Genomic DNA, 26,520 nt, shown 5'->3' with positions numbered 1-26,520 from the left:
TTGGGCGCTGCACTGCGGCGGGCCACTGATCCTCCTAGTGTGTGTTGTATGGGTCAAATGCAGAGGATACATTTCTCCACAAGGACAATAAAAGTATACAAATAAAGTCTGCAGAGGTTTTGAGCGTACATGCCGGGAGCCCTGCCAGTAACGAGCTGCAGTGGTCAAGGTGTGATATTACAAGCAGCTGTACCTCATATTCAGATAGGTAGAGTCCATTCTCTCTTGATGTTGCACAGGGCAAATCAGCATGACCGGGCAACACAAGCCACAGTTGCTCATCAATCATGACAGCCACTTGTAACCATTGTATTCATGGCAACACCAACAGACTGTTTCAAGAGTGTACAAAACAATACAAGCTAACTGTCAAGGAGGATTCTGTCTCGTCTGTGATGGAATGGATGCAGAAATTATTTGTGCCGTTCAGCCCTCCCCCCCCCCTCCTCTGTAAGTTGTAGTCTTAATAAAACCTTTACCGTTTCTTTTCTGCAGCGTCTCTTATTTTTCTTTTGAGGTCAGCTAAGCCCTCGCTCGTTCCAAATGGAGATTGATGATGTCCGATTTTGAACTCCTCAAAGTGTATGAAGAGGAGGCTCTTGAAGGAAGCTTCAGCTCTCCATTGTGCCTATATAGGATATGAGTCTCTTTAGGTCAGCATAATTAAATAGCCTGTTGTTTTTAATGCATTTCTTACCATCAACAAAACCTAAGGAAAATAACATCAGCGACATCAGTGTCCAATGAAGCTGACCCAGCATCCATAGAACTCCATTGTACTGATAGAATTGAAAAGGAAACCGCTAAGGGGGGAAGGGGGTCACTATAAACTAACCATGAGGATATGTGCTGAAAGAAAGAGGAGATTTCAGAGGAATTATGGTTTGTTTTTATTGTCTATTAGAAAGGTAATATATTCAGTGTGGTGGAGGAGCATTCATGAATATGCAGCACCATGAAACAGCCAATGGAATTAAAGAAGCGTCCCCCCCCCCCACCTCCCCCGCAAAAGGCCAAGACAGCATGATCATCTAAAACAAGAGAATATACAAACGTTACAAAACAAGAGTGGTTTAGGAATCCATGATACGTTTCAGAAGAGCCACAGTTTAAAAAATATATACACATGATTCGGATGGACGCAGCGCCACACAGTGTTACGAGGAAAGCAACAACACACACATGAGAAATGTTGTATCGGAAAACACAGAGCAAATCGACAAACCCGCCACCGTTGAGAGAGTAATGAGTTCACTTGATTTGGGGTTTCTTAACCAATCAGATCCAATTCTCAAGCAAGAATGTAGAAGAATATTGGTCATCCTAGTGGTGCAAATTGCAATTCAAACTCAAGAGAATCGATGGGAATGTAATAGTGAACTACCGCACGCACGCACGCACGCACGCACACACACACACACACACACACACACACACGAGAAATAACAGGATTATTTTTGCCTGGAGATAACGGTGGTTTGCTTCCCATACTGTACTTTTTCCTGCTTTACTGCATGAACTGACTGTCCAATATCTGCAGCTCACATCACTTGGCTCAGTCAAGATAGCACAATATACCAAGTTCTATAATATCAATTATTGATAAATCCAAATTCACCAGTCCCACCTACACATAGGCTGAAATGCTCTAGCTCACCTCCCATAATCAGCACTAACCCACAAGCAGGGTTGTAAAAGCATCAATAGTATCGAAAAGTATCAATACTGAAAATTGTAATCGGATACAATACTCATTTGCAACAGTCTCGATCAGTGCTGTCTTTTAATGAAAAATCACTGATTTTTCCCCCCTCCCTATCATTGGTGGGTATCTGTTGCTTCAACAAGCTAAACGTGTTCTGATGGCTAGAGCAGGGCTAATCTGCTGTCTAAATACAAAGTTTTATCAGGCCTAGATTATGGAGAAATGTGCATCTGTCTGTCCATCTGTCTGTATTTGTATGCCTTTATGTGTCGTCATCATCCCCCCTTGTTATCGAAAATGGTATTGAGTATCGATATTTTCCTGGGTATCGGTATCCAAGTAGACATTCTAGTATCATGTCATCCCTACCCACAAGTAGAGCGTGTTTATTTACAGAAATGTGAATACCAGTTGTGTGTGGTCCTTAGCCGACCCACGCCTCCGGCTAAATCTGGACACTGATCAAAACAAAAACAAAGAAAAGATTCAACAGAAAGTGTGTGTGAATCTGGATCAGATGAGTGTGTGTGAATCTGGATCAGGTGAGTACAAAAGTCAACAGAAAGCATGTGAATCTGGATCAGATGAGTAAGCGTGTGTGAATCTGGATCAGATGAGTACAAAAGCAAACAGAAAGCATGTGAATCTGGATCAGATGAGTAAGCGTGTGTGAATCTGGATCAGATGAGTACAAAGCCAACAGAAAGCATGTGAATCTGGATCAGATGAGTAAGCATGTGTGAATCTGGATCAGATGAGTACAAAAGCCAACAGAAAGCATGTGAATCTGGATCAGATGAGTAAGCCTCTGTGAATCTGGATCAGATGAGTACAAAGCCAACAGAAAGCATGTGAATCTGGATCAGATGAGTAAGCGTGTGTGAATCTGGATCAGATGAGTACAAAAGCAAACAGAAAGCATGTGAATCTGGATCAGATGAGTAAGCGTGTGTGAATCTGGATCAGATGAGTACAAAGCCAACAGAAAGCATGTGAATCTGGATCAGATGAGTAAGCATGTGTGAATCTGGATCAGATGAGTACAAAAGCCAACAGAAAGCATGTGAATCTGGATCAGATGAGTAAGCCTCTGTGAATCTGGATCAGATGAGTACAAAGCCAACAGAAAGCATGTGAATCTGGATCAGATGAGTAAGCATGTGTGAATCTGGATCAGATGAGTACAAAAGCCAACAGAAAGCATGTGAATCTGGATCAGATGAGTAAGCCTGTGGAATCTGGATCAGATGAGTACAAACTTTGTACTCATCTGATCCAGATTCACATGCTTTCTGTTGGCTTTGTACTACAAAGCCAACAGAAAGGATGTGAATCTGGATCAGATGAGTAAGCCTGTGTGAATCTGGATCAGATGAGTACAAAGCCAACAGAAAGCATGTGAATCTGGATCAGATGAGTAAGCCTGTGTGAATCTGGATCAGATGAGTACAAAGCCAACAGAAAGCATGTGAATCTGGATCAGATGAGTAAGCCTGTGTGAATCTGGATCAGATGAGTAAGCGTGTGTGAATCTGGATCAGATGAGTAAGCATGTGTGAATCTGGATCAGACGAGTACAAAGCCAAATGACTTCAAGGTGGAAATAAGGGATGGCGAGTTGGAGCTGGCCACTCAAAACAAGCTAACCCTTTCAACTCACCAAAGTGCCAAACACAAAAAGTGCTTTGGACGTTTTAATGAGCCGCCTGAGTCGCATGGAAATATTTTCTTCTCATGTCCTTCCACCAACTTTCTGAACTTCCAAGAAAAAGCACCAGCGGGTGGCGCCCCAGAGCATTGGCTGACTTCAGAGGCTTCAAACCAATACAGAGACCATTTAGCACTTCATCTGACACCCCTAGTGTTCAAATTAGCGACTAAAATAACCGCTTGACAGAATCTTAAGGGGGATGACACTCAACCTCACCACACAAGAGGACCCCCAACTGTGGAATGTGACTCTTCAAGCGATACAAAAAGACTATCAGATATTCATGATTCATGAATGTGTCGAGGGTAACAATAACTGTAAAATAGGAAGTCAAAATTCATTGCCAAGAGTTTGTTTTTTGGTTCAGATTGAACAAAAGTTGTACAAAACAGCATCGCAAAAGTAGCTTTTAACGTTTTTGTACATCATTACGGAGATACAGAAGAAAAACCTGTTCTCCGCCATGTTAGAAAACGGTAAACAATGCATGGTCATTTTCGTAAACTTGACGGCTGTTGCTGCAGCCTCGGTGGGCAGTTGAAGGAGTCTAGTGTGTAGGGCTGGGTATCGTTAACAAAAATGATGATACCAGTACCAACACCAGTACCTTTAATGTGATATTGATACCAAGAGTACTTCATTTGATACGTTTTTTTTTTTTTTTTTTTTACTTTTGAACCATTTGGTGGCATCTCGGCACGCTGAACTGCCAGCTCCGTCACATACTGTACACCGCGCTTGACTTCACCACCACAGACTTTACAGGTTGTAGCTGCTGCGGCTGCGGGCCAATCACACGTTGCATTAAATCGAACAATGCATGTGGTGATTGGCTGCGAGCAAAACCAACCGTACAAAAATAATCGAATGCAGGTATCGTTTGACCGGATAAGTTTCAATACCACTTGGTACTGGGTTATTTCGATTGAAAAAGTATTGTGTACCGATGATACCCAGCCCTACTAGTGTGCGGGCGCCTCTGCTCAGGAGTGCAGCGGAAAGGACGAGCACCAGGTGGGCCGGGCCGTCAGGAGTGGAGCGGGCCGTCCGGGTTCTTGTAGAGGTATCTCCAGATGGCGTAGTAATGCACGGCTGCAGCCAGCGCCACAAACACGTGCCAGATGGCGTGCGCGAAGGGGATGACGCCGTCCGACTTGAAGAAGAACACGCCAAGGCAGTAGATGAGTCCTCCGCAGGCCAGCTCCTGAAGCCCCTCCGTGTTACTCTGCAAAACACACGCAGTAGTGGAAAATAAAACAAAACAATACTCAGTATCATAGCATGTAACTAAGGATGCACCATTCGCTAAAAACCACAAGGGGGCGACAAAGGCCGCAAAAGTGAGATTTAACATGTTGACACTTCTTTACTGTAACAGCATGTTGCCAAGCTATATAATTAACTACATAGCCTCAGAAGCAGCATTATATTTACACTTCTGTTTAACACATTAAAAAATGTGTCAATGTGTGAAGACAGGATCCATATCATATCACACTACAAACAGCCAGAACTGAGATAACACTGGAACTTCCTAATGAAGACGTATGTAGAAGTGCTGTTAGGAAACTCTAATGCAGGAACTCTTAACATTTTCAACTCAAGGATGCCCAAAAAGCCCACAGACCCCTGGTTGATAAGATATGTGTTGTTGGTAATTTAGTACAGTATTGAATTGCAGAACTGTCTACACTGTACATGGGGAAATTATAAAGTTGAGAGTCAAACCGACAGTATGATTACAATAAGCATTCTTATACATTCCCTAAATGGGATGAGTTATAGTGGAATTGATATAATCTGTTCCTCATATTGCATCTCACTATGACAGTGGCTGTACAGCTGGCAGTATATCTGCTGCAGAAACAAATTTAATCCATTTCGTAAGAACATAAAGGACATGTTTACAGAGAAAGCAAAGTGCCACATGGGTTGGCGCCAGTGTGGACAGGTTTGCTGGCTGAACTGATCAAATTTGTCACACACTGCGCCCCCTACTGCTTGTCCGCCTGCAACTGTCCCGATTAGATGTGTTGCTTTGTGCAAAAGTCTCTCCATTTCCAATTCATCTGCTTTGTTGCAACATCTTGTGGTCAACTGTCAAAATGCAGCATTTGGAGGCTCGTCTTGGTGGGTTTCTCCACGTTTATGACCGAGCACACGGTTTCTAAATTACGATTTCTGGTTTCACGACTAGGTTACGGTCACCTCTTTAATATTCATACAATCCCACTGGCATGGAATGTAAGTCAATGAACAAAGAAAAGTTGCAGTGAGTAAACACAAATTTGTACGCAGTGACATATTCAACTATTCTTTATCTCCGAGTTCAACTTTGTTGTTACAGTACTATACTCCTGCCTTTAGGGCGGATAAGCAAAACTCACATCATGAGACATCTAAATAAATGATACTGAATTTGAATGCAAAAGTGTATTACCATCGACGCCACGACTGATGCAGGGAAGAAACCCATCGTTAAATAGAAGGCCAGCTCAACAAGTTTATACCTGAAACAAAAGACAAACAGAAAGCACATATTCACTTACAACATCCATGCAACTTGACATGGTAGGAGCAGCTTCCGAAAACTTAATAAAAGTTTTAAGATTGAAATTGAAGGCCAATTAAAAAACAAAAACAAATTTCAGCACGCATACTGTATTACTAACCCTGTTCTGTAGTAATCTAAGAGTGGACATGTAACATGAAGAAACCTCATGCATTCATTGCATGGTGAAAAATAAGAGCTCTAATAACTGTATTGAAGACGTTTTGATGCAGTTCAGGGCGGTCAATAAATATCGATGCATTTTAAGGCTTTTTCAGACTCTTAAAGGGAGTGATGTCCTGTCTTTCCTGTTTGGTGGGGAAATGGTCACCAAAAGGAGTGTTGCAGCAACCTCATGAAAACAGAGTGACTCGGGGCGACGTGTGAAAGTGAGAACATCCGAGTAATGAGCCATGATTATAACTGAGCACTGAACAATGCGAGGAAGCAAGGACAAATCTCGCCAAACCTGCACTGGGCTTGCTGCGGGTTGGGCTTTTATAGACCCAACAGAAGAGCCAACAACAGTCAGGCATAGACACAAACAGGAGGAACAGAGCGATCTTCTCAATCCAAAGTGACCCATTTAATTGATTTTCCAGCAGTCAAAACATATTTTCACACTGCCCACTTCAGGGTTTTTTGCCAAATGAACACGTTGAGGCACAGGTGAAGATATCATCAAATGATACTCCTGCTCAAGTGTCTGGTTGCCTGAGTGGAAAACTTATACAGGGAGGTGCAGCAAACTGACAAGGCGGTGCACGGCTGCTTAGTTTTAGTTTGGGTAGTTATGGTCACAAAGTTAGTTTAACTGTCGTAATTACGCTGTCTGTAATGTGCTGTTGTCCTGTTGTCTTGTTATATGTTGTATTATGTACCCTATCATTTCCTGTGCTGTGTACTGTGTCTGTGTACTGTACTTTTCATGTGTGCAACCAAACCTGTGAAGCCGAAGACAAATTTCCACATTGTGGACAACAATAAATTGAATTGAATTAAATGCTTCATTCATTTCCCAAACCCATAAATTGAATTCTCAATCACAGATGAAGCGGGAATGTCTCTGTCTCTGCCTCTCTCTCTCTTTCTCTCTCTCTTACACACGCACAACCTCAGAGCCACAAGCTAATTTGACTGTCAAATGAACTTACTTTTCATGATAGTTGAAAACATATATGGTCCCAGCAGTAGCCATCAGCCATACAAACCAGCGCATGTGTGCTGCCAGAGGGCCAAGTTCACGTAGATTCAACCTGATCAGAGATAAGAGAAAAGAACAGCACATTCATTGATGCCCTCATGAGCACACCTGGCAGCATATTCAGAGCTCACTCGCTGTTGGTAACTCACCAAGGTGTGTAGGAGGCAGCAATGAAGAAATAGATCACCACTCTGTCACACATATGGAAACAATGCTCCATAGACCTGAAATTGACAGGCAGAAAGTGAACAGGATATTGTTCCATGTCTTAACATATCTAGTTTCCTCAGTGTCACCGGCGAGCAACGCAGCCATATTATCAGCACGAAACCTCAAACCTGGCAAACATCAGATTGGCTCAAAATGAAAATCACTCTCCGTCGCACACAATCAGAGCCCGCGTGTGGCGTTATATTATTAACGTCAACGTCGTTTCTCCTCCACACACGGTTCATCGCATCACGCTTTCTGCTCACCTCATGTGGCTCTTCTTCCAGGTGATGATATGAAACACAGTGGAGACCAGGAACAGGGCACACAGGCCCATGCCGTACACCAACGCCGTGATCCTCTCCCATCGGTCGTCGGACAGACGGTGCAGCGACGCCATGCCCACGAACGCCGGCACGATGAGGAGCTGCAGAGAGAGTGTTGACACAACAACACTTAATACCACCACATTTTCTCTTTTTTCCCCATCAGAACGGGAGTCAATTAAGTGGAGCGTCTATGCAGTGTACAGATATAAGCCTCTAACCGCATGAGTGTAGCAGTTTGCAGCATGCTCATAGCAAGTGGGCTGATAGCGGCAGTTAGCAGAGGCTCGTCTGTTCATGAACCTGAAACACAATAATACAAAACAAAACAATGGCAGACTGGATCAGCTTCTAACAGCAATTTCTGTCTGTAACAACTCCTTATCAACAGCAGACTGATGCAAATGTTAATTCAATGACAATATTGTGTGAACTTAGCCGCAAGAAAAGCAGTTTCCATCATTATTAGGTCAAGTGTAATTGCTATTGTATATCCACTACATACTGTGTCACCACATTTGTGACCGAGCGTGACTTTATTTTCTTTTTTGCTTTGATTTGACACAAATACACAGTTGGGAAGTTATGGCCAGTTGCAAATACCATTTTCATAACGAACAATGCCTACTGCCTACCTTAATCATTGCTACAAGTGTATTTGCTGGATAACGATCAGTACATTCATTGACTTGTCATGAATTAAGTAGGCTAGTTGAGCTCTAACGTTACACAGTATGGGAAATAATACTGTATACTTCCAATATTAACATTAAATTTGAGTCATTAGCTGTGCCTGTTTCTGTGGTGAATTTGGCACAATCTTGAAATCAACAAAGCAACAATTATGTCTCACTGATGATAAGAAGTTCCAGATAAAGACTTTTGTTAACATCTCGATCAGTCCATCTGAGCACTGCTTTGCGAGCGGATAGACGTTTTAACAGTATAACAGCAATGAGAGCACCACGCTTGACTACTGCATTTCTGAGTGTAACATTAAAAAGAATAGTGGAAACACAACAACAATGCTATGGTGTTAGCCTGCTAGCCCCCCAAAACATTATTTTGACAGCCACACTTTCAGATTTCACCCACCTCTGGAGGTTGTTCATTCCCTTCATTTCAGCAAAGAACAAAACACAGCTAATGCTAACTAAGCGAGGAGCTACAACAAATTCCTCTTTAAAAAAAAAAAGCAAGAATAAAACAATAGCCTGCCTAGCCAAAGGAAAATGAAGGCCTATTTAGCTACTCATGAACCAAGCTAGTAGCTTTCATTCTTGACGCTACATCAGCGAGTAGCCGGCGATATTAACACGACTACAAAGGCACCGTTTTAGTCTTTTTCTTAATACCATTATGTAACAAAATACTGACTAAGCTCCCCTGCTTTGGCTTGAAATATCCATTGGCGATAGCGGCAGCAGACCCACACCGAAGGAACCCCTGCAAGCAAGCAAGCAAGCAAGCCCACACTGACTGATCAATGACTGGCTGCTCCCCTGAGCTAACCCACTGAACTAAAATATCATTTACCCCCTTACATGAAAATATTTCAATGACAGCGATTTGAACCAATCATCAGACGGAACGAACAGCGCGTTTCCCTATTGGACCAATCATAGATCAGGGGGTTGTCATCTGGCGAGGGTGTGTGGGGACGAGAGCATGGGGGAGAGTGGGACGCTCTATAATAATAATAATAATAATAATAATAATAATAATAATAATAATAATAATAATTAAAGCTGCAAGCAGCCTCGACAGGTATAGAGACAGTCTGTGTCTCGTCATAGACGCTGGGGTAGCTGGCTGGGGGCGTGGTCAGGGTGGGGTAAATCCATGGGTAAATAAACCGTTCTCCCCCATTCAGCATAATTAGCATTTAGCTGCTAGCTCAGCCCAGGCAGACACGATCAGGGATTCAACCACCGCAGTAAACGCACATCTGAACAGACGTCTATGTAGCCTACCTGCTCTAGAATCCCCAATCCTGTAGTGTAGAGCCGCACCACCGTCCTTTGGTGAGTCAGCCCATTGAGATACTGTATATGGGGGGTTTTACCCCACCCGCGTGCCAGCCGTATAGCATTTTGTGGCTGTTCCCACACAGACCGACTAGTAGGCCTACCTATTCACAGTACAGCATCTGCCTAGTACAGCGATCGCCATTTCAGAGTCGATTTGCCTCTGAAAATCACTCAGGACCGCATCGTCATTCGTTGGTCTATAAACACTTCATAGAGTCCCCATTGTGATGATGTCACAATATCTATGGAGAAAATGAATGGGGAATTCACTTCCGGACCCGGAGACGTCGCGGAAAGTCACTGTTGGCTCTATTGTGATGTCACCAGTGAGTGATGTTGAGTCATGTCACACACATTGTGTCATCATCGGCACACAATTGCTCAACTGAGCATGCTCAGCCCGAGTGACATCACTGATGATGTCACACTCGACATTGTAACATCTTCAGCACACAATTTAATGATCAGCCCGAGTACTCTACATTGTGACGTCACCACTCATCAATGATGTCATAAGTGCACACAGGTGGCAGACACCCACTCCCAAGTCCCGGTGGATAAAACCTCTGCCCACCGACAGTTCGCTGTTTTTCAGCCATGGCGAAGAGCGAGAAGCAAAAACAGGAGGAGACTCATCTGAAGATTCTCCGGGAAATGACCAGGCTGCCCCCGAATAGGAAATGCTTTGACTGTGACCAGCATGGTCCGACCTATGTCAACATGACAGTGGGCTCCTTCGTCTGCACCACCTGTTCTGGGGTCTTGCGAGGACTGAATCCCCCACACAGAGTGAAGTCCATCTCTATGAGCACATTCACACAACAGGAAATTGAGTTCCTACAGAAACACAGCAATGAGGTCTGTCGAGACATGTGGTCGAGTCCATCAGTTGTTCCAGATTTACGAAAACCAAATAAAGTAAAAGAATTCCTTCAGGAAAAATATGAGAAGAAAAGATGCCATGTTCCCCCAGACCAGGTGAGGAGGGGAGCGAGTGTCCATTCCTCGGTGTCTGGGTCGTTAGCCAGCAGCACCGACAGCACACCAGAGGTCCAACCCCTCAAGACTCTGCAGCTCAACAAGCCCCCACCCAGCATTCCTCATGAGACGTTTGAGTTGCTGTTAGACCTGGGAGAAGACCTCTTTGCTGCTCCAGCCTCTCAAACCACCAGCTCTGCCAACTTTACACATTTCCAAAGTCAATCAGCAACTCGGGGTAATTCAAACACCAACTTTGCCGACTTTGAGGCGTTTGGCAACTCTGCAATCCCCTCCCATCTCGGCATGCCACCCCCCTCGAAGTGCTTTTCATCGAGGGGACGCGTGCCGATCCCCTCGATGTCCAGTGCCGTCCCCGCCGAGTCCCAGCTGGGGAGTTCTGCAGGGGACCGCTATGCTGCTCTGGCTGAGCTCGATATGCTCAGCTCCCCCCCACCCACAGGCAGCAATGAGCAAGGGAAAGTGTTTGGGTCGGTGTTGGGTTCATCACCTGCCCAGACTCAACCTGTCATACCCAGCAGACAGCCAGGCTTTGGACCTGTCCCGTCCACAAACCCCTTTGTTGCTGAGATGGGCACCAACCCTTTCCAGACCAATGGTTGGCTCCCAACCTGTTTCAGCGGAAACATCCAGCAGCAGCCCTTCCCTGGCCAGGACCCGTTCTCCTGGGGCCCTCAACCTGGGGCCTGTCACCCTCATGGGGTGGGGTGGCCTAATGGCCCTGCATTCCCAGTCTCCAGCCAGAACAAGCCCTCCATGAATCCCTTTGGGCAGCCCCGACGCTCCTCAACAAACCCCTTCCTGTAGCCTCGCCACCGGAGGGCAGCATGTAGCGCTTCAACACACCGGTTCATACAGATAGTGACGGTACATTCCTTAATCAGACTCAAACCAAGATTTATTTTCTTAAGAAAAAAAGGTTTACAATACTATGAAGGAGTAGAAAGGACTATATTGAAGACCAAGGGATTGTTCCGGGGAAAAAAACAACCCATTATATAATATACCCATTGGTCTATAGGGTACAACAGAGCAATTTAGAGAGAGAGTGCGTCAGCGGAGGATCAAAATGCGTGACTCATTAGCCAATGAACAGCCAGGAAGGGGTCTCGTGCTACTTTTGAATGCTAAAATAACCTGAAAATGTACAATTTGATTAAAAAAAAACTTTCCAAGTGCAACACAAACTGTCCATTTTGCTGCAACTCGACAGTGCTGCTTAATCCAGGACCTTACTTCCTGGAACTCTTGAGAGTAAAAAACTGGTCCATTGGAGTGAATGGAGATGTAGCGACTCTTCTATATACACGGCTCTGGTACAATACATTATACATGCTACTTTTTGCTTTTCTGTCTAAAGGTCGGAAGGAAGGCTGACTGACTGACTGACAACTCTCAAAATGATCGAGCGACATCACTGATGATGTCATCACTGATGACAGTACAATATTGCTCAAGTGACATCACTCGGAAGGCTCACTGACTCACAACCCTGTGGACAAATGACATCATCTGTGGCCGGCAGCAGCTGCCTGGCAATATTTTTGCCCGGCAGCCAGATGACAGATGATGTCATCAGTGATGTTATCAGTAACATACATGCTGCCTGGCATTTAGCGAATTTGCGCTTGTATTGTTCAAAGCATGCTGCTTTATGTGAACATATTGAACATTCAACACTCACTTGTTGACCATTTTCAACCAAACGTGAAAAAGCACAAGCTCATATGGTGTGACAATATATTATGTCCCCAGCACTTGAATAAAACTAAGAAAAGTGAATGAAACTCTCCTCAACAAAGCACAGAATGATAACACAGGTGTTTATTTATGAGCCTGCTCTTTTCAAAGTCCAGGGCCGGGCATAATACTTCGAAGGCTTTTTTTGTGATAAATTATACAAATCTCAATGGAACACATGTAAAATAGCGTCAGCAAGAGTCACAAGCATTTTGTTAGATTTTATAACAGAGTTTTTCACAATTAATCTAAAATATATTGTAAAATTGAGGACATAATGTGTTACTTTGCATGATGATTAAGAAAATTAATACAAAATCGAATGAATTTGCATGAGGAAATGCTGGTTCTCAAGATGCTAATGATAAAGAATTATGATAGAGTTACTTAAGAAAGTATACCCCATTTTCATTTTATATACAATAACTGGCATGTCACACCATATGACAATTTTTGTGACTATACAACAAATTGGTCAATAAATTCATATTCCAAAATACCAAATGTATTTTCGGAAATCTGAGTCAGTACTACACAACTCTATAATTTTCATGTGTAATATTTGAAGGTTAAAAAAATACGTCAACCACCCACATTTATCTGCAGACAAAAAGATGCCAGCAGATACAGTACACCTCCTGTAGGCTTGACATTGCATTACATTAGAACAGGAAGGGAACAGCATTCCTTCTGGTGACAGTCCATCATTACAGGAAATGGAGTTATGACAGAAATGTAACGTGTGACGTGTCAGGAGGAAGCAAAGTGCCACAGTGAGTGAGGTCCTGTTGAACATCGCATGCTATCTGATGAACCCGTATGACAGCCCAGTTACATAATAGCACTGCAACTTGATCAGTGAGCGTTAGATAACACTGTTTAAGTAACTTAAGACCTTAACACAATCCCCAGCCTTAATTAATTTTGTAATTAATATGCTGTACATGTTGTTCTATGCATTTGTTGCCTGTTCAATTTAAAGGTACTGTCATCAGACTTATTCCAATAAGAAAGCAAGTTTAACCTGAGCTGTTTGACTGTATCAGGCTATATCTCCTGTCAGGAATAGTGAAGCCTGCTAGTCTCACTATAGATCCTTGTCTTTCATTTGTTTCTGTTACATATTTCTCTTAGGAATGATACCTATTTTCACCCTGTGAGAAAGCCTGTCAGCACAGAGAGACAGATATTTACTCCTGGATCATCACTGCTATCAGCTACAGTACCACACAGCCTCTGCAACCCCATTTGGAGAAGGTTGCACCACTGAGGGATTACAAAAAAGGGGGTGTAAAAGTGACATGAGCACAGACAACAGGAGGATGCTAGCGGCCATATGTCAGGGTTTTTAGCGTCTCTATTGTTTCTGACTCCGGGGCCGCGTCCCCCTCCACACCCCCCCCGGTGCCACGCCAACACCTCTAACGTGACACCTGTGGACCTGAGACCTGCAGGTTGACAGCATCTCAGACTGCACATGCAGCAGGTGTCTCAGGGTGGCTGTCTTCTCGTGTGTGTAAACAATGTGACATGTGACGTGTGACCTGTCAGTTTATACAGCGAGGGTCTGGCACCCACCATCACAGATGACCTCCTGAGTCACATCACAGCTGTACCAGTTGACTGTTGTGAATATCGCCCAAGACGACGCCGTCGTACCCAGTCAAGCCTTACTGCTGCACTAGGCAACTTCACACGATGGTGGCTCCAAATGGAGAGGTTTCCATTTGAAAAGGTTTGAACTCTAATACCCCAGAAATCCCACAAGGTGATATCAGTAAATTGCACACAGCATGCTCACATACACCAACTGCATCCGTGATGCTTTGTACCAAATATACCAAAGAAACAAGACATTAGTGAGTCGAAACCAGGAAACAGTTTGGATCTCATACTTCATTTTCAATTTGCCATTTAATTTGATGAATCAGGGAAAATCTACGGCGTCTCAATTAAATGAAGGCGGGAAGCTCACTTTATCAATGATCTGGGGAGTGGTGGCCTAAAAGGTTAGAGAAGCGAGCTTGTGAGCAGAAGGTCATCGGTTCAATTCCCCGGACCGGCAGGATCAATCTGGGTGGGGAAAGTGAAAAGCATTATGAGGTGCTCTTGAGCAAGGCCCATAACCCCAACTGCTCCAGTGGAGCTGCTCAGTGACCAATATCAGACTGTGTGGTTGAACCGGTCAGCTTCCAGGTGTGAATGTGAACAGAGCACTCCTGAAAAAGAGAGCATTGCTCTCAGGAAGAAGAAAAAGGTGACGTTACTGTTCTGTTGACGCCACCATTTTGATTCTCAAAACAAACGTTGACATGCCTTCCATCACTATTTTATGAACGGAAAAGTGAAAAGTATTTAGCCTACTCTGTATGAATAGATTAAAAAATGCCTGTCATGTGTCATTGATTGTAATAATCATGTTGGGAGTTTTAGCAGTTGCCCACTGATTAAGAGAGACGGAAATGTAATATTATCTCACCTGTCGGAGGTCAGACAGGTCTTATGTTCCTGTTATTTGACACGATGAGCCTCGGTGTCTCATCGGCGTCACACTCTTACTGTAGGCTTTGTAATGCTGACCCACTTCCAGTGTCTTAAGATCGCTTCACTCTCAGCTCGCTCAGTGCTCAGTCAAGACACTTCCAGTGTCTTAAGATCTCTTCACTCTCAGCTCGCTCAGTCCTCAGTCAACTTCCAGTGTCTTAAGATCGCTTCACTCTCAGCTCGCTCAGTGCTCAGTCAACTTCCAGTGTCTTAAGATCTCTTCACTCTCATCTCGCTCAGTCCTCAGTCAACTTCCAGTGTCTTAAGATCTCTTCACTCTCAGCTCGCTCAGTCCTCAGTCAACTTCCAGTGTCTTAAGATCGCTTCACTCTCAGCTCGCTCAGTGCTCAGTCAACTTCCAGTGTCTTAAGATCGCTTCACTCTCAGCTCGCTCAGTGCTCAGTCAAGACACCTCCAGTGTCTTAAGATCTCTTCACTCTCAGCTCGCTCAGTCAAGACACCTCCAGTGTCTTAAGATCGCTTCACTCTCAGCTCGCTCAGTCCTCAGACAACTTCCAGTGTCTTAAGATCTCTTCACTCTCAGCTCGCTCAGTCAAGACACCTCCAGTGTCTTAAGATCGCTTCACTCTCAGCTCGCTCAGTCCTCAGACAACTTCCAGTGTCTTAAGATCTCTTCACTCTCAGCTCGCTCAGTGCTCAGTCATACTAATGACAAATGATGTTCTGCTTCTGTTCAAAAGATGACAGAAGCAAAGCTATAGAGAGCCAAATTCAACGTCACTTCCTGCTTCAGCATGCGTACCGGAGATGGTCCATATATCCCACTGTCTTTGATGCATACCAAGAGATTTTCATCCGTTATTTTCCCGTAGACAAATTTTCATAAAATAGTTTTACCTGGTCAAACCAAACGATTCAGCTATATTTAGATACAGGAGAGACCATAATACATTTCACTCTGACAAAAATCTACAAAAATCATTTAAATCAAATATCTTTTTGACTTATTTTTTTTTAGTTTTGGTCCAAATGTGGTCTCTCCTTCTAAATATAGCTGAATCGTTTGTTTTGACCAAGTGAAACTATTTTCATAGGCATTTTACGAAATGTCTATGTGCATCCTGAAGCAAGAAGTGACATCGACTTTGGCTGGCTATTTGCTGTCAGTATGACAACTCCCACTGGTCCTATGGGACAGACATAGGCTAGGATAAGAGAGGCTTACTGTATGTACACACGTGACACGGGGTTAAACAGTTCTTTAATTGGTTTACTGTTATGGAATGCTGTGGCTCCTAGTGAAGCTCTGATAGGGAAGGAAGCCATGAAGGAGGACATGTTGCTCATATCATCGATAGGATGGCAAAGTGAAGAAAGTGAGACTGTGGTCTAATCCCTTCACACAGCATAAAAAAATCAATAGGCCTACTTGAAAAGTGACTTAAACTCTGAATGCGCCACACAGAAATACACAGGCAAGACAATGACCAAACCAAACAGTCAAGGCCTATGTATGCTGGACAATATTAATTTCAGATATACATCAATTCAGGCTGATCTATAAATAAACGTGCCAATTAAATTGAGGTTAGGTTAGATTTATTTTTCATATGCCTGCACCGTACAAAAGTCCCAGCTTTGATACCTTATTTCCATTGAAATCCACAAACTGAACAGTAGGAATTTACTAGTTTTTGTTTCTCCGGCGTTTTGCCATACAAGGGTTAATGGGTGCTGTAGCTAACAAGCTGAACATAGCGTGTTCTTGTTGGTGCTTTTGGCAGAGGATTAGAGGAGCGCTGTGTGCATCGGGGCATGGCAGCCTTCCTCTGGTTACACCTTGGTGTCACAGGAGTCCGCTCGACCTTTTGCTCACATTGTAGCGGCAACACATCCAGAACTGCTGTTTCCTGTCTGCTTTTTATACAAGTGCCAAGTGTTTTTGATACCTTTTTATACAGAGCCCTGGGCAGAGCCCTGGGCAGGCTGTAGAGCCAGGCAGAGCCCTGGGCAGGCTGTAGGGCCAGGCAGAGCTCTGGGCAGAGGCCTGGGCAGGCTGTAGAGCCAGGCAGAGCCCTGGGCAGAGGCCTGGGCAGAGCCCTGGGCAGGCTGTAGATCCAGGCAGAGCCCTGGGCAGGCTGTAGAGCCAGGCAGAGCCCTGGGCAGGCTGTATAGCCAGGCAGAGCCCTGGGCAGGCTGTAGATCCAGGCAGAGCCCTGGGCAGGCTGTAGAGCCAGGCAGAGCCCTGGGCAGGCTGTAGAGCCAGGCAGAGCCCTGGGCAGAGCCCTGGGCAGAGCCCTGGGCAGAGCCCTGGGCAGGCTGTATAGCCAGGCAGAGCCCTGGGCAGGCTGTAGATCCAGGCAGAGCCCTGGGCAGGCTGTAGAGCCAGGCAGAGCCCTGGGCAGAGCCCTGGGCAGGCTGTAGAGCCAGGCAGAGCCCTGGGCAGGCTGTAGAGCCAGGCAGAGCCCTGGGCAGGCTGTAGAGCCAGGCAGAGCCCTGGGCAGGCTGTATAGCCAGGCAGAGCCCTGGGCAGAGCCCTGGGCAGGCTGTAGAGCCAGGCAGAGCCCTGGGCAGAGCCCTGGGCAGGCTGTAGGGCCAGGCGGAGCCCTGGGCAGGCTGTAGGGCCAGGCAGAGCCCTGGGCAGAGCCCTGGGCAGGCTGTAGAGCCAGGCAGAGCTCTGGGCAGAGCCCTGGGCAGGCTGTAGAGCCAGGCAGAGCTCTGGGCAGGCTGTAGATCCAGGCAGAGCCCTGGGCAGGCTGTAGGGCCAGGCAGAGCTCTGGGCAGGCTATAGAGCCAGGCAGAGCCCTGGGCAGGCTATAGAGACAGGCAGAGCCCTGGGCAGGCTGTAGAGCCAGGCAGAGCCCTGGGCAGGCTGTAGGGCCAGGCAAAGCCCTGGGCAGGCTGTAAGGCCAGGTGGAGCCCTGGGCAGGCTGTAAGGCCAGGCAGAGCCCTGGGCAGGCTGTAGAGCCAGGCAGAGCCCTGGGCAGGCTGTAGGGCCAGGCAGAGCCCTGGGCAGGCTGTAGAGCCAGGCAGAGCCCTGGGCAGGCTGTAGGGCCAGGCAGAGCCCTAGCTGGGCAGGCTGTAGAGCCAGGCAGAGCCCTGGGCAGGCTGTCAGCGGCCTGCAGGCAGGTGAACCGACATGTGTACTGACAACACTGCAGCTCAGGTGGACACGGCTCTGTTTACTAGACAAACACAGCTATCGTGTGCTGATTACTGCCACAGATTGCTGTACCATTCTTGTTCACACAGAACTGTTTACATACTTCTATACTCGATATACTGTATCTGCACTTGAGTGATATGAGTATTAACAAGGCCTTGCTGCCCTTCTTGCCCATTCTGTACCTGGTTATCTGTTCACCCTCCTTATCAAAAGGTGTTTATCATCTCAACAACACATGAACAATCATTTACTTTGTCTTTGTTGTTTAACTTCCAAGTTCCTTGTGATCTCTTTTTGTTCAGCCCCGACTAGATGAGTAGGCTACATTGCCTAAAAATGGACACTGCTAAGACACAAGTCCAAGGGGCCAGCAGAATTAAACTTAGTTAAGAGTCTAAGCTTTAGACTGGTCTTAGATTCTCAGGTTAGACTACCGGTAGTCTGTTTGCTTAAATTAAGCCTGATATATTTTGAGGGAGGTAAGTTAGCCCCCTTCTCCTCTGGCTAAACTTGAGTTAAGAACTTTGTTGCTATGGTAACGAGACACTGTCAGAGTGGGAAGTTTAAATACTGTAGCTGTTTCATTTAAGATAGCATTAGCTTTTTTCTTTGTTTTGGTTTTTCTTGAAAGAGCCTGAAGAAGAGAGGGAGTCTTAAGACAGACAAACTTTCAATTATAGAGATCCGCAATCAAGAAGTAGCGGAGTGCAACAGTCTCTGACGCAGGGGACGACTATCGCCAAGAGACTCATTCTGAAGGAGTGGAAGTCCCCCTCTCCCCCTTCTTTTCAGCTGTGGCTGACGGACATGGTCTCGGTTATGGAGAGACTCCGGTTCCTGAGGACCAATTCATTTGGGAAGTTCACGATTATCTGGGACCCATTTCTGGCGTACTTGGATGAGGTTAAGAATGACAAGTAACTTGCTCAGCTGACCTCTCTTGGACCCCTTGCATGGGATTCCACGCACATGTCTTACAAGCACATCGGCACTTGGCGCGGCTGGTAGCGCCATGTTGTAACATTAATGTTGATATATATGTATATATGTCATATATGTTTTGTTTGTTCTTGTTTTTTTTGTCTGAGCCTGTTTTTGTTTTCTATGTTCTGAACATTACAAAATAAAATATGGGGGGGGGGGGGCGAAGTATCTGACTGATTGCCTACAAACACCATCCTTACGCTTAAGTCAGATTTAAGACTGCCTGGGTCTATGTGCAACTGGCCCCATGTCTATAGCATAGAAGCGATTGTACATCCACAGCGGTGCAGCAGCAAATCAGTCAAAGGGTTAATAACAATGGATCTGATTGGCCACCGTAAATACCCTGTTGTGTGGATGCAGTGATTATAGACACGTCTCAAAATAAGAATGGGCCTCGCGGGCCGAGACCTTGAGCGGAGAGCTCACCTCGCTCCAGCCGGAACCACAACTGTGTGCTGCTGTGGCAACCAGCCAGCCACACACACACACACACACACACACACACACACACACACACACACACACACACACACACTCCCTCTGGTTACGTAAACAACCAAAGTCCAGCCAAATGTTCTGCACTAATCCCTGAATGGAAACCAATCAACAGCAATGGACTGTTGATTTCAGTCGAGTAGTCAATGTTCCGTACAGCAGGTATCAAGCAGAGGCACTATTGGATGCTCAGGCACTATTCCAGTGGAAGAACAACTTGTTCCTCTCAAATGCTGATCCATTTGTAGTACAAAAAGAGATAAAGGCCACAGCTATATCTATGAAGAGACAAGTAGAGTGCGCACATCTACAAATGTTAATAAAGTGACCGGGAGCATCCTAATTCCAGTGTGCAGACCTTATTTTATTTTTACAGCTATATCTATGACAGACATGTGGTTTCTCTTTCGGTTTTCCTAACCCTACATCCCGTTCTCACTCCCAACTCGTCAAATACTGAGATTTGGTCAGGACACCGTGCCGTCACTTTTGACCCTTTTTCGTCACTCCCACGACGTCTGAAATTGACGCCACGGGAGTGTGACACTTAAATAAAATGTTGGCCAGAGTTGATTTGAGTTAAGTTGTGGACCAGTGATGTCATTTGTGCATGACATCACTGGTCCACAACTTCACTCAAAAGAACGCTCAATATCTGTCAATCTAAATGAATGCCTGCAAGACTGTTTACACTTTTCAGATATATGTGAGATTATGCGCAAAATAAATCATCATTGAAAATCGACGGAGTGCCCCTTTAAGGTTTTCTCTCATTTAATCCTAACCCAAGCCATTTCTCTAATCGTAACCAAGTTGTTTTAGTTGCCTAATCATAACCGTAACACAAGTTGTTGGCTACGGTCTTGTGGCGTTGAAAAATGCAGAAAAATGTGGCGTTGAAAATTGACAAAGCGGTGCCAGGAGAGTCCATTAACAAGTGACACCAAGGGGGGTCCTGACCAAACGAGAATGCGTTGAACCATGACCATAATCCTCACCCCTCTCTTGTCTGTCAACACAAGTGCAGGAGAGGTTCCCCTTATCAGCTGTGACGTTTCTCCCTCGGAGCAGACCGCCGGCCGGCTCTGAGATAAAGAAGGATTTCACACACAGCACACACAGCGCTTAAAGGGGCACTTCGCAGAAAAACAATACTGATCTATTTTGCACGTGATCTCACGCATATCTGAAAACTGTAAACCGTTTTGCAGACATTGATTTAGTTTGACACTTGGAGAGACCTATTGAGAGTTGACTTGAGACGTCGACACATTGCCACACTCTCCCTTACCTGCCGTTTAAGTTTGGTCTTGTGCAGGTCAATTCTTAGCATTCCCCCAGCCGGCAACAACAGAGAGCGGGGGTGAAAACTTCAAAAGTGAACGTAAAAAAAAGACATATATGTACAAAACAAAACAAGTCCAGTGTGTTACAAAGCTTAGTCCACGGAGTCCTATAGTCATCTCAGACCATAGTGCTCTTCTTCTCCCTGAAGTCGTGCAGTGGCTCGTGGTAGGTGGTGATCATGCTCGCCGTGTCCCAGCGGCGCACGGGCGCCGGGGAGCTCTGCATGACCACCAGCCTGATGGGAGACTGGTGAGTGGGCTGCGGGTCTGGGGCGTACTCCTTGGTGGGGTCCTTGCCCCGGCAGTCGTACATGATGCACGATATCAGGAAGACCAGGAGCAAGATGACGTAGCTGGCGATGAGGATGCAAAGGTTCAACGTGACCGGGTCGATCTCCTGGTAGTTCTCCAGAAAGCCCATGGCGCCCGCTTCATGCTGCGAGGCCCAGAACCAAGAGCCGGGCCCGGGGGGAGAGGTGGAGCCAGACGGCTGCTCCAGAACCAAGAGCCGGGCCCGGGGGAGAGGTGAAGGCAGACGGCTGCTGTGGAGGAAGAAATGCTCAACAAGCCAGTGACAGCAGGGCTTTCTATCTATCCTCCTCAATCTGTCTCTCTCTCTCTCTCTCTCTCTCCCTCCCTCCTCTACCTCTCTCTCTCTCTCTCTCCCACCTCTTTCTCTCAGATAAGCGTGGATACATGGCTTTGTGGTAAAAATACTTTAATCCGCGCCACTCCTCTCCAACCTTGAATTTCTGCGATCAATGGCTCAGTTTAATAACTTAAGCCTCGGTTGTAACTGTCTCATTGCTGCTGCGGGCCCATATGCGTCCAGCATGTGTTATATCATCATCAGCCGGTTCTGTTCAGTCATTTATCTGTCAGTGTGGATACCGGATAAGAGTGACAGCAGGGCAGCCTCGGCCATCATCCGGTGATTAGTGTAGAATATATTGATGCATGACATGTACATGCGTGTGTGTGTGTGTGTGTGTGTGTGTGTGTGTGTGTGTGTGTGTGTGTGTGTGTGTGTGTGTGTGTGTGTGTGTGTGTGTGTGTGTGTGTGTGTGTGTGTGTGTGGGAAGGGGGGGGGGGGGAGGTTGCATGGTGTAATCTTAATCTTGATTGTGAGTGGGGATTGAGGGAGCAAGCCATCTGGCTGAACAGAGAACCGGAGACAGGCCGACAAAAAAAAAAAAAAACGTCAGAAAACATTAAAAAAAAAAAATTGGTGCCTGATATACACCTTTTTTTACGATAAAATCCAGATTATGGCCGCAGTTGTCTTTGGCATCTTCCTTGCTGCGGAGGGAGGTGTGCATGTTCATGTTCATGTGTGTATGTGTGACTCCTCTTTGTAGGCTACCAAGGCATCAGAGACGGGATTATGGCAGTCGACAGCAAACTCCTCGACCTCAGGTCAATAATCTCTGCTGCTGACACATGACAATACAGGCCATGTGCCATGGCCATGTCTGTGTGTTATTGCTACAGCACTACACTTTTCTGCCCATCTTTAGGTTATAGGTTAGGCTGTATAGGTGCTGTTAGTATTAATTTCAGCAAATAGAAGTCATTCCTACCGGTTTTGCCTTTAATTTGAGAGCCTTGCGAGGCTGAAAGCCAGCAGAGGGCAGTGGTAAGCAGTGTAAACAGCAGGGCGATGAGCATCATCCACAGAACTAGAAGCTGAAATATGCACATGGCATACTAACACAATACTATAAGGTTCAGTCAACGCGTTCCATATAGATCTTCATCCTCAAGCTGAGTTGGCCATTTTCGGGGTATCCAATAATGACACATCTCTGACAAATAGTCAAAAAGATGCAGTTGCTTTTGCCTCCCTAATAGCTCGGAGAAGGATTTTATTAGAGAGGAAATCTGCTGAACCACCCAAAGTCTCTGTCTGGCTTAGTGACTTGATGCTTTCCCTCAGGCTGGAAAAGATCAAATATTCCATTAGGGGATCAACCAAAAGATTCCACTTAACTTGGGACCCTCTTATATCCCACTTCAAAAGATTATAAACCCTTCCCTTAAATTGAACGCTCCAGTTGTGGGTTTTTCTTCTTCTTTTTTCCCCTCGTTGATGGTAATCTCTTGATGAAATGGTGTCATGATGATTTGAGGATGTCTCAATATTCGGACAGATTGCTGCTATATGAGTTGACGACATGAACATTAAACCGTATACTTCACTGGATTTTGCATAATGTGTGAATTGTGAACCATGTGATGTGTATTGTCATTATGATATAGGGATGCACCATGTTGGATTTATTTTGCTGATACGCGAAGACCCGCTTCTTTTAAACAGTTCGATGCCCGTCGTTTCGTCGACCGGTCATGTCGGCAGAGGGGTTCGTCTAGGGCCCATGCCGACATTTTATTTTGAAGCCTCTGTCGGCCGATAACGATGGCGTGTAGTTATCATTGTGCATCCCTGATCTCTATAATTATCATGACGATTTCAACCATATGGACCATATCCCCAGGCTACGGCTTGGTGGCACAAGTGCAGAATCAGAATCTTGATGTTCTATGCAATCCTGTAATTATTATTTTTATTTATTTATTTATTGAAAAAAAAAAAAAGATCATAGAGAAAACAAGAGAGACTGTGACCTGGGGGAAAAACTGATAGATGAAGTGCTCCTACCCTTGTCCTCACTTTTTCCACTCTTTTACATTGTTATTGTTATTACTGTTGTTATTACACTATTATTGTCATCAGTACCTTTTGCAACATCCAAATCCAACTTCAAGCTCTTTGCACTCTTGGTACAGGAGTGATTTATGTCACAAAGGATGATAACAGCTTCTTTCAGTCTCTTGTGGTTTGTCTCTCATGTCAAACAGTTACCACCATGGCCGACTTAAAACGGATGTGGGCCAGGTGTTGACGCTATCACATCTGTCCACAGACACACACACACACACACACACACACACACACACACACACACACACACACACACACACACACACACACACACCTGGCAAAGTACTCAAAACCTGTATCCCCACATTTTGCCTTGATGACATACATACAGACACACACACACACACACACACACACACACACACAAACACACATACCAGAGACGGGGACTTGGACTTGGGACTTGGACTTGGGTCGCACTTAAGTCACACACACACGCACTGACTTGAGACTTGACTTGAGACTCGTCCTCAAAGACGTGAGACTTGGCTTGGACTTGAGGTTTGGGACTTGTGACCAATTGTGCAGCACAAAGATTTCTTTCCTCAATACAGAATACAACATAAAGAACATAAAGAAAGATACCATGAAAACAGAATACAACACAGCATTCATAACATAAATAAAGATACCATGAAAACAGAATACAACACAGCATTCATAACATAAAGAAAGATACCATGAAAACAGAATACAACACAGCATTCATAACATAAATAAAGATACCATGAAAACAGAATACAACACAGCATTCATAACATAAAGAAAGATACCATGAAAACAGAATACAACACAGCATTCATAACATAAAGAAAGATACCATGAAAACAGAATACAACACAGCATTCATAACATAAATAAAGATACCATGAAAACAGCATACAACACAGCATTCATAACATAAAGAAAGATACCATGAAATCAGCATACAACACAGCATTCATAACATAAAGAAAGATACCATGAAATCAGCATACAACACAGCATTCATAACATAAAGAAAGATACCATGAAATCAGCATACAACACAGCATTCATAACATAAAGAAAGATACCATGAAATCAGCATACAACACACCATTCATAACATAAATAAAGGTACCATGAAATCAGCATACAACACAGCATTCATAACATAAAGAAAGATACCATGAAATCAGCATACAACACAGTATTCATAACATAAAGAAAGATACCATGAAATCAGCATACAACACAGCATTCATAACATAAAGAAAGATACCATGAAATCAGCATACAACACACCATTCATAACATAAATAAAGGTACCATGAAATCAGCATACAACACAGCATTCATAACATAAAGAAAGATACCATGAAATCAGCATACAACACAGTATTCATAACATGAAAAAAGATATCATGAAATGAGAAACTTTTTATGTGCTCCAGCTCTCCTGCAGAACAAGCCAAGCTCCGAGCAAGCTGTAAATCACACTCGGGGAAAAAAAAGGAGGTTTCATGCTTCCTGGAGCAGATGTACGCATAGCCGCCCAGCAACGGTATTACCTCGCTCCCGCCCACCCCTGATGCTCAGGCCTGAAATCCCTCTTTATGTTCAGGAAACAGAGGTCACAGAGGTCACAGCTTGACCCCCCCCCCCCCCCCCCTCACCCTCACCCTCCCCCGATCCTGCCTGACCTCCGATGGGCCTCGTGGGCCTGGCGGGTGAGAAGTGACAGCGTGTTTGTCAAAGCCAACACACGCAGACCGGTGCCCCCACTGACCAATCGTATGTCACTGAGAAATGATGGCCTCTGTGTGTGCGTCACGTCTCCTGGTCCCACTCCAACAGCCAGCATCTGGAAAAGCCAAGGAGCAACTAAGCCATGCCGGAGTCACGGGGGGACCTCAGCTGTGATTGTATCAACATGTCTTTCCCTTTTCATTCAGAATATTTTCACATGTGTCACAATACAATTTGCTCGAAATGAATCCCAGCTTTTCTGGCGACCGGCGGGATATTGGAGAAGGTGCCATAATGCGTGGATGTGGATTCATTGTCCGTTTCAGCATCATTTTTCAAACAAGTGTTACACGAGTTCACATCAAGGATTGTAAGTTCTAACACTGACATGCTTCAGGTCAGAGGAAAATCCCTATTTTCTATGGATGTGGAGTCATTGCCGGTTTTAAGGAGACTTTTACTACAATTGTTATACCCTCACAGCATACTGTAGAATAGGTCATAGTATACCCTCACACCGACCATACTTGGGAATAGATCATAGTATACCGGTATGGCTTCAAGTCAGAGGAGATGCCATGTTTATGTTTATGTTTATGTTTATGTGATTCATTGTCAGTTTCTGGGACTCAAATCTCTACACCAGAACTCCGAAAACACTATAGCACACTTCAGGCCAAAGGAAAAGCGCTCGCTGTTTCTGCCCGGGGATGTTTGTGTTGTCCAGGTCTTGGGGAAAGATTAGTGAAGAGGATGTAATAGGTTTGTCTGAGTGTGTGTGTGTGTGTGTGTGTGTGTGTGTGTGTGTGTGTGTGTGTGTGTGTGTGTGTGTGTGTGTGTGTGTGTGTGTGTGTGTGCGTGCGTGCGTGCGTGCGTGCGTGCGTGTGTGTGTGTGTATGTGTGTACCCAGTCTCTAGGGTGGAGTTTCTCCAACTCGTATCTCACAGATCAATCTTTCCTAGCGCCAGACGTGTGGTGCCAGGGAGTCCGGCTGCCTCCAGGGGACCTGGAGACAGACAGAGACAGGGGACCTGGAGACAGACAGAGACAGGGGGGAAAGATGAGAGACCGGAGGGAGAGGATGTGTTGGCGAATCCTGCAGGGGGTGAAAAG

The 26,520-nt window shown here is 45.2% G+C and overlaps 2 protein-coding genes and 1 pseudogene across 4 annotated transcripts; 1 reads left to right on the top strand and 2 right to left on the bottom strand.

Annotated features, from left to right (window-relative positions):
* Positions 1–972: 972 nt before the first annotated feature.
* On the bottom strand, positions 973–26,453 carry mmd (monocyte to macrophage differentiation-associated). 2 transcript variants are annotated; one of them, XM_083649199.1, is made up of 7 exons: positions 26,314–26,453; positions 7,929–8,010; positions 7,648–7,808; positions 7,321–7,395; positions 7,122–7,223; positions 5,857–5,926; positions 973–4,641 (listed from the first exon to the last, which is right to left on the bottom strand). In XM_083649199.1, exons 2-7 carry the CDS (start codon positions 8,004–8,006, stop codon positions 4,444–4,446), a joined length of 684 nt encoding a protein of 227 aa, XP_083505325.1. In that variant the 5' UTR covers positions 8,007–8,010; positions 26,314–26,453; the 3' UTR covers positions 973–4,443. The 2 variants fall into 2 exon arrangements, with proteins under 2 accessions (XP_083505325.1, XP_083505324.1); XM_083649198.1 differs by lacking the exon at positions 26,314–26,453 and adding an exon at positions 8,803–9,140.
* On the top strand, positions 10,335–11,543 carry LOC310788342 (arf-GAP domain and FG repeat-containing protein 1 pseudogene; annotated as a pseudogene). The gene has a single exon. The product of its transcript is annotated as an arf-GAP domain and FG repeat-containing protein 1 pseudogene (transcript).
* Positions 21,094–21,396, bottom strand: smim36 (small integral membrane protein 36; the record flags this gene model as incomplete). Its single annotated transcript, XM_083649483.1, has 1 exon — positions 21,094–21,396. One exon carries the CDS (start codon positions 21,394–21,396, stop codon positions 21,094–21,096), a length of 303 nt encoding a protein of 100 aa, XP_083505609.1.
* Positions 26,454–26,520: the final 67 nt, after the last annotated feature.

This window comes from Poromitra crassiceps (assembly GCF_964638095.1).
Source record: "Poromitra crassiceps genome assembly, chromosome: 13".
NCBI lineage: Eukaryota > Metazoa > Chordata > Actinopteri > Beryciformes > Melamphaidae > Poromitra > Poromitra crassiceps.
This window is presented reverse-complemented; position numbering and strand designations above follow the sequence as displayed.

Coding starts and splice junctions, on each gene's coding strand:
- mmd (XM_083649198.1), bottom strand. CDS start 8,828: ATGAAGGGAATGAACAACCTCCAGAG. Junction 8,011..8,802: donor GGAATGAACAACCTCCAGAG/GTGGGTGAAATC, acceptor ATTGTGTTTCAG/GTTCATGAACAGACGAGCCT. Junction 7,224..7,320: donor GCTGCCTCCTACACACCTTG/GTGAGTTACCAA, acceptor ATCTCTGATCAG/GTTGAATCTACGTGAACTTG.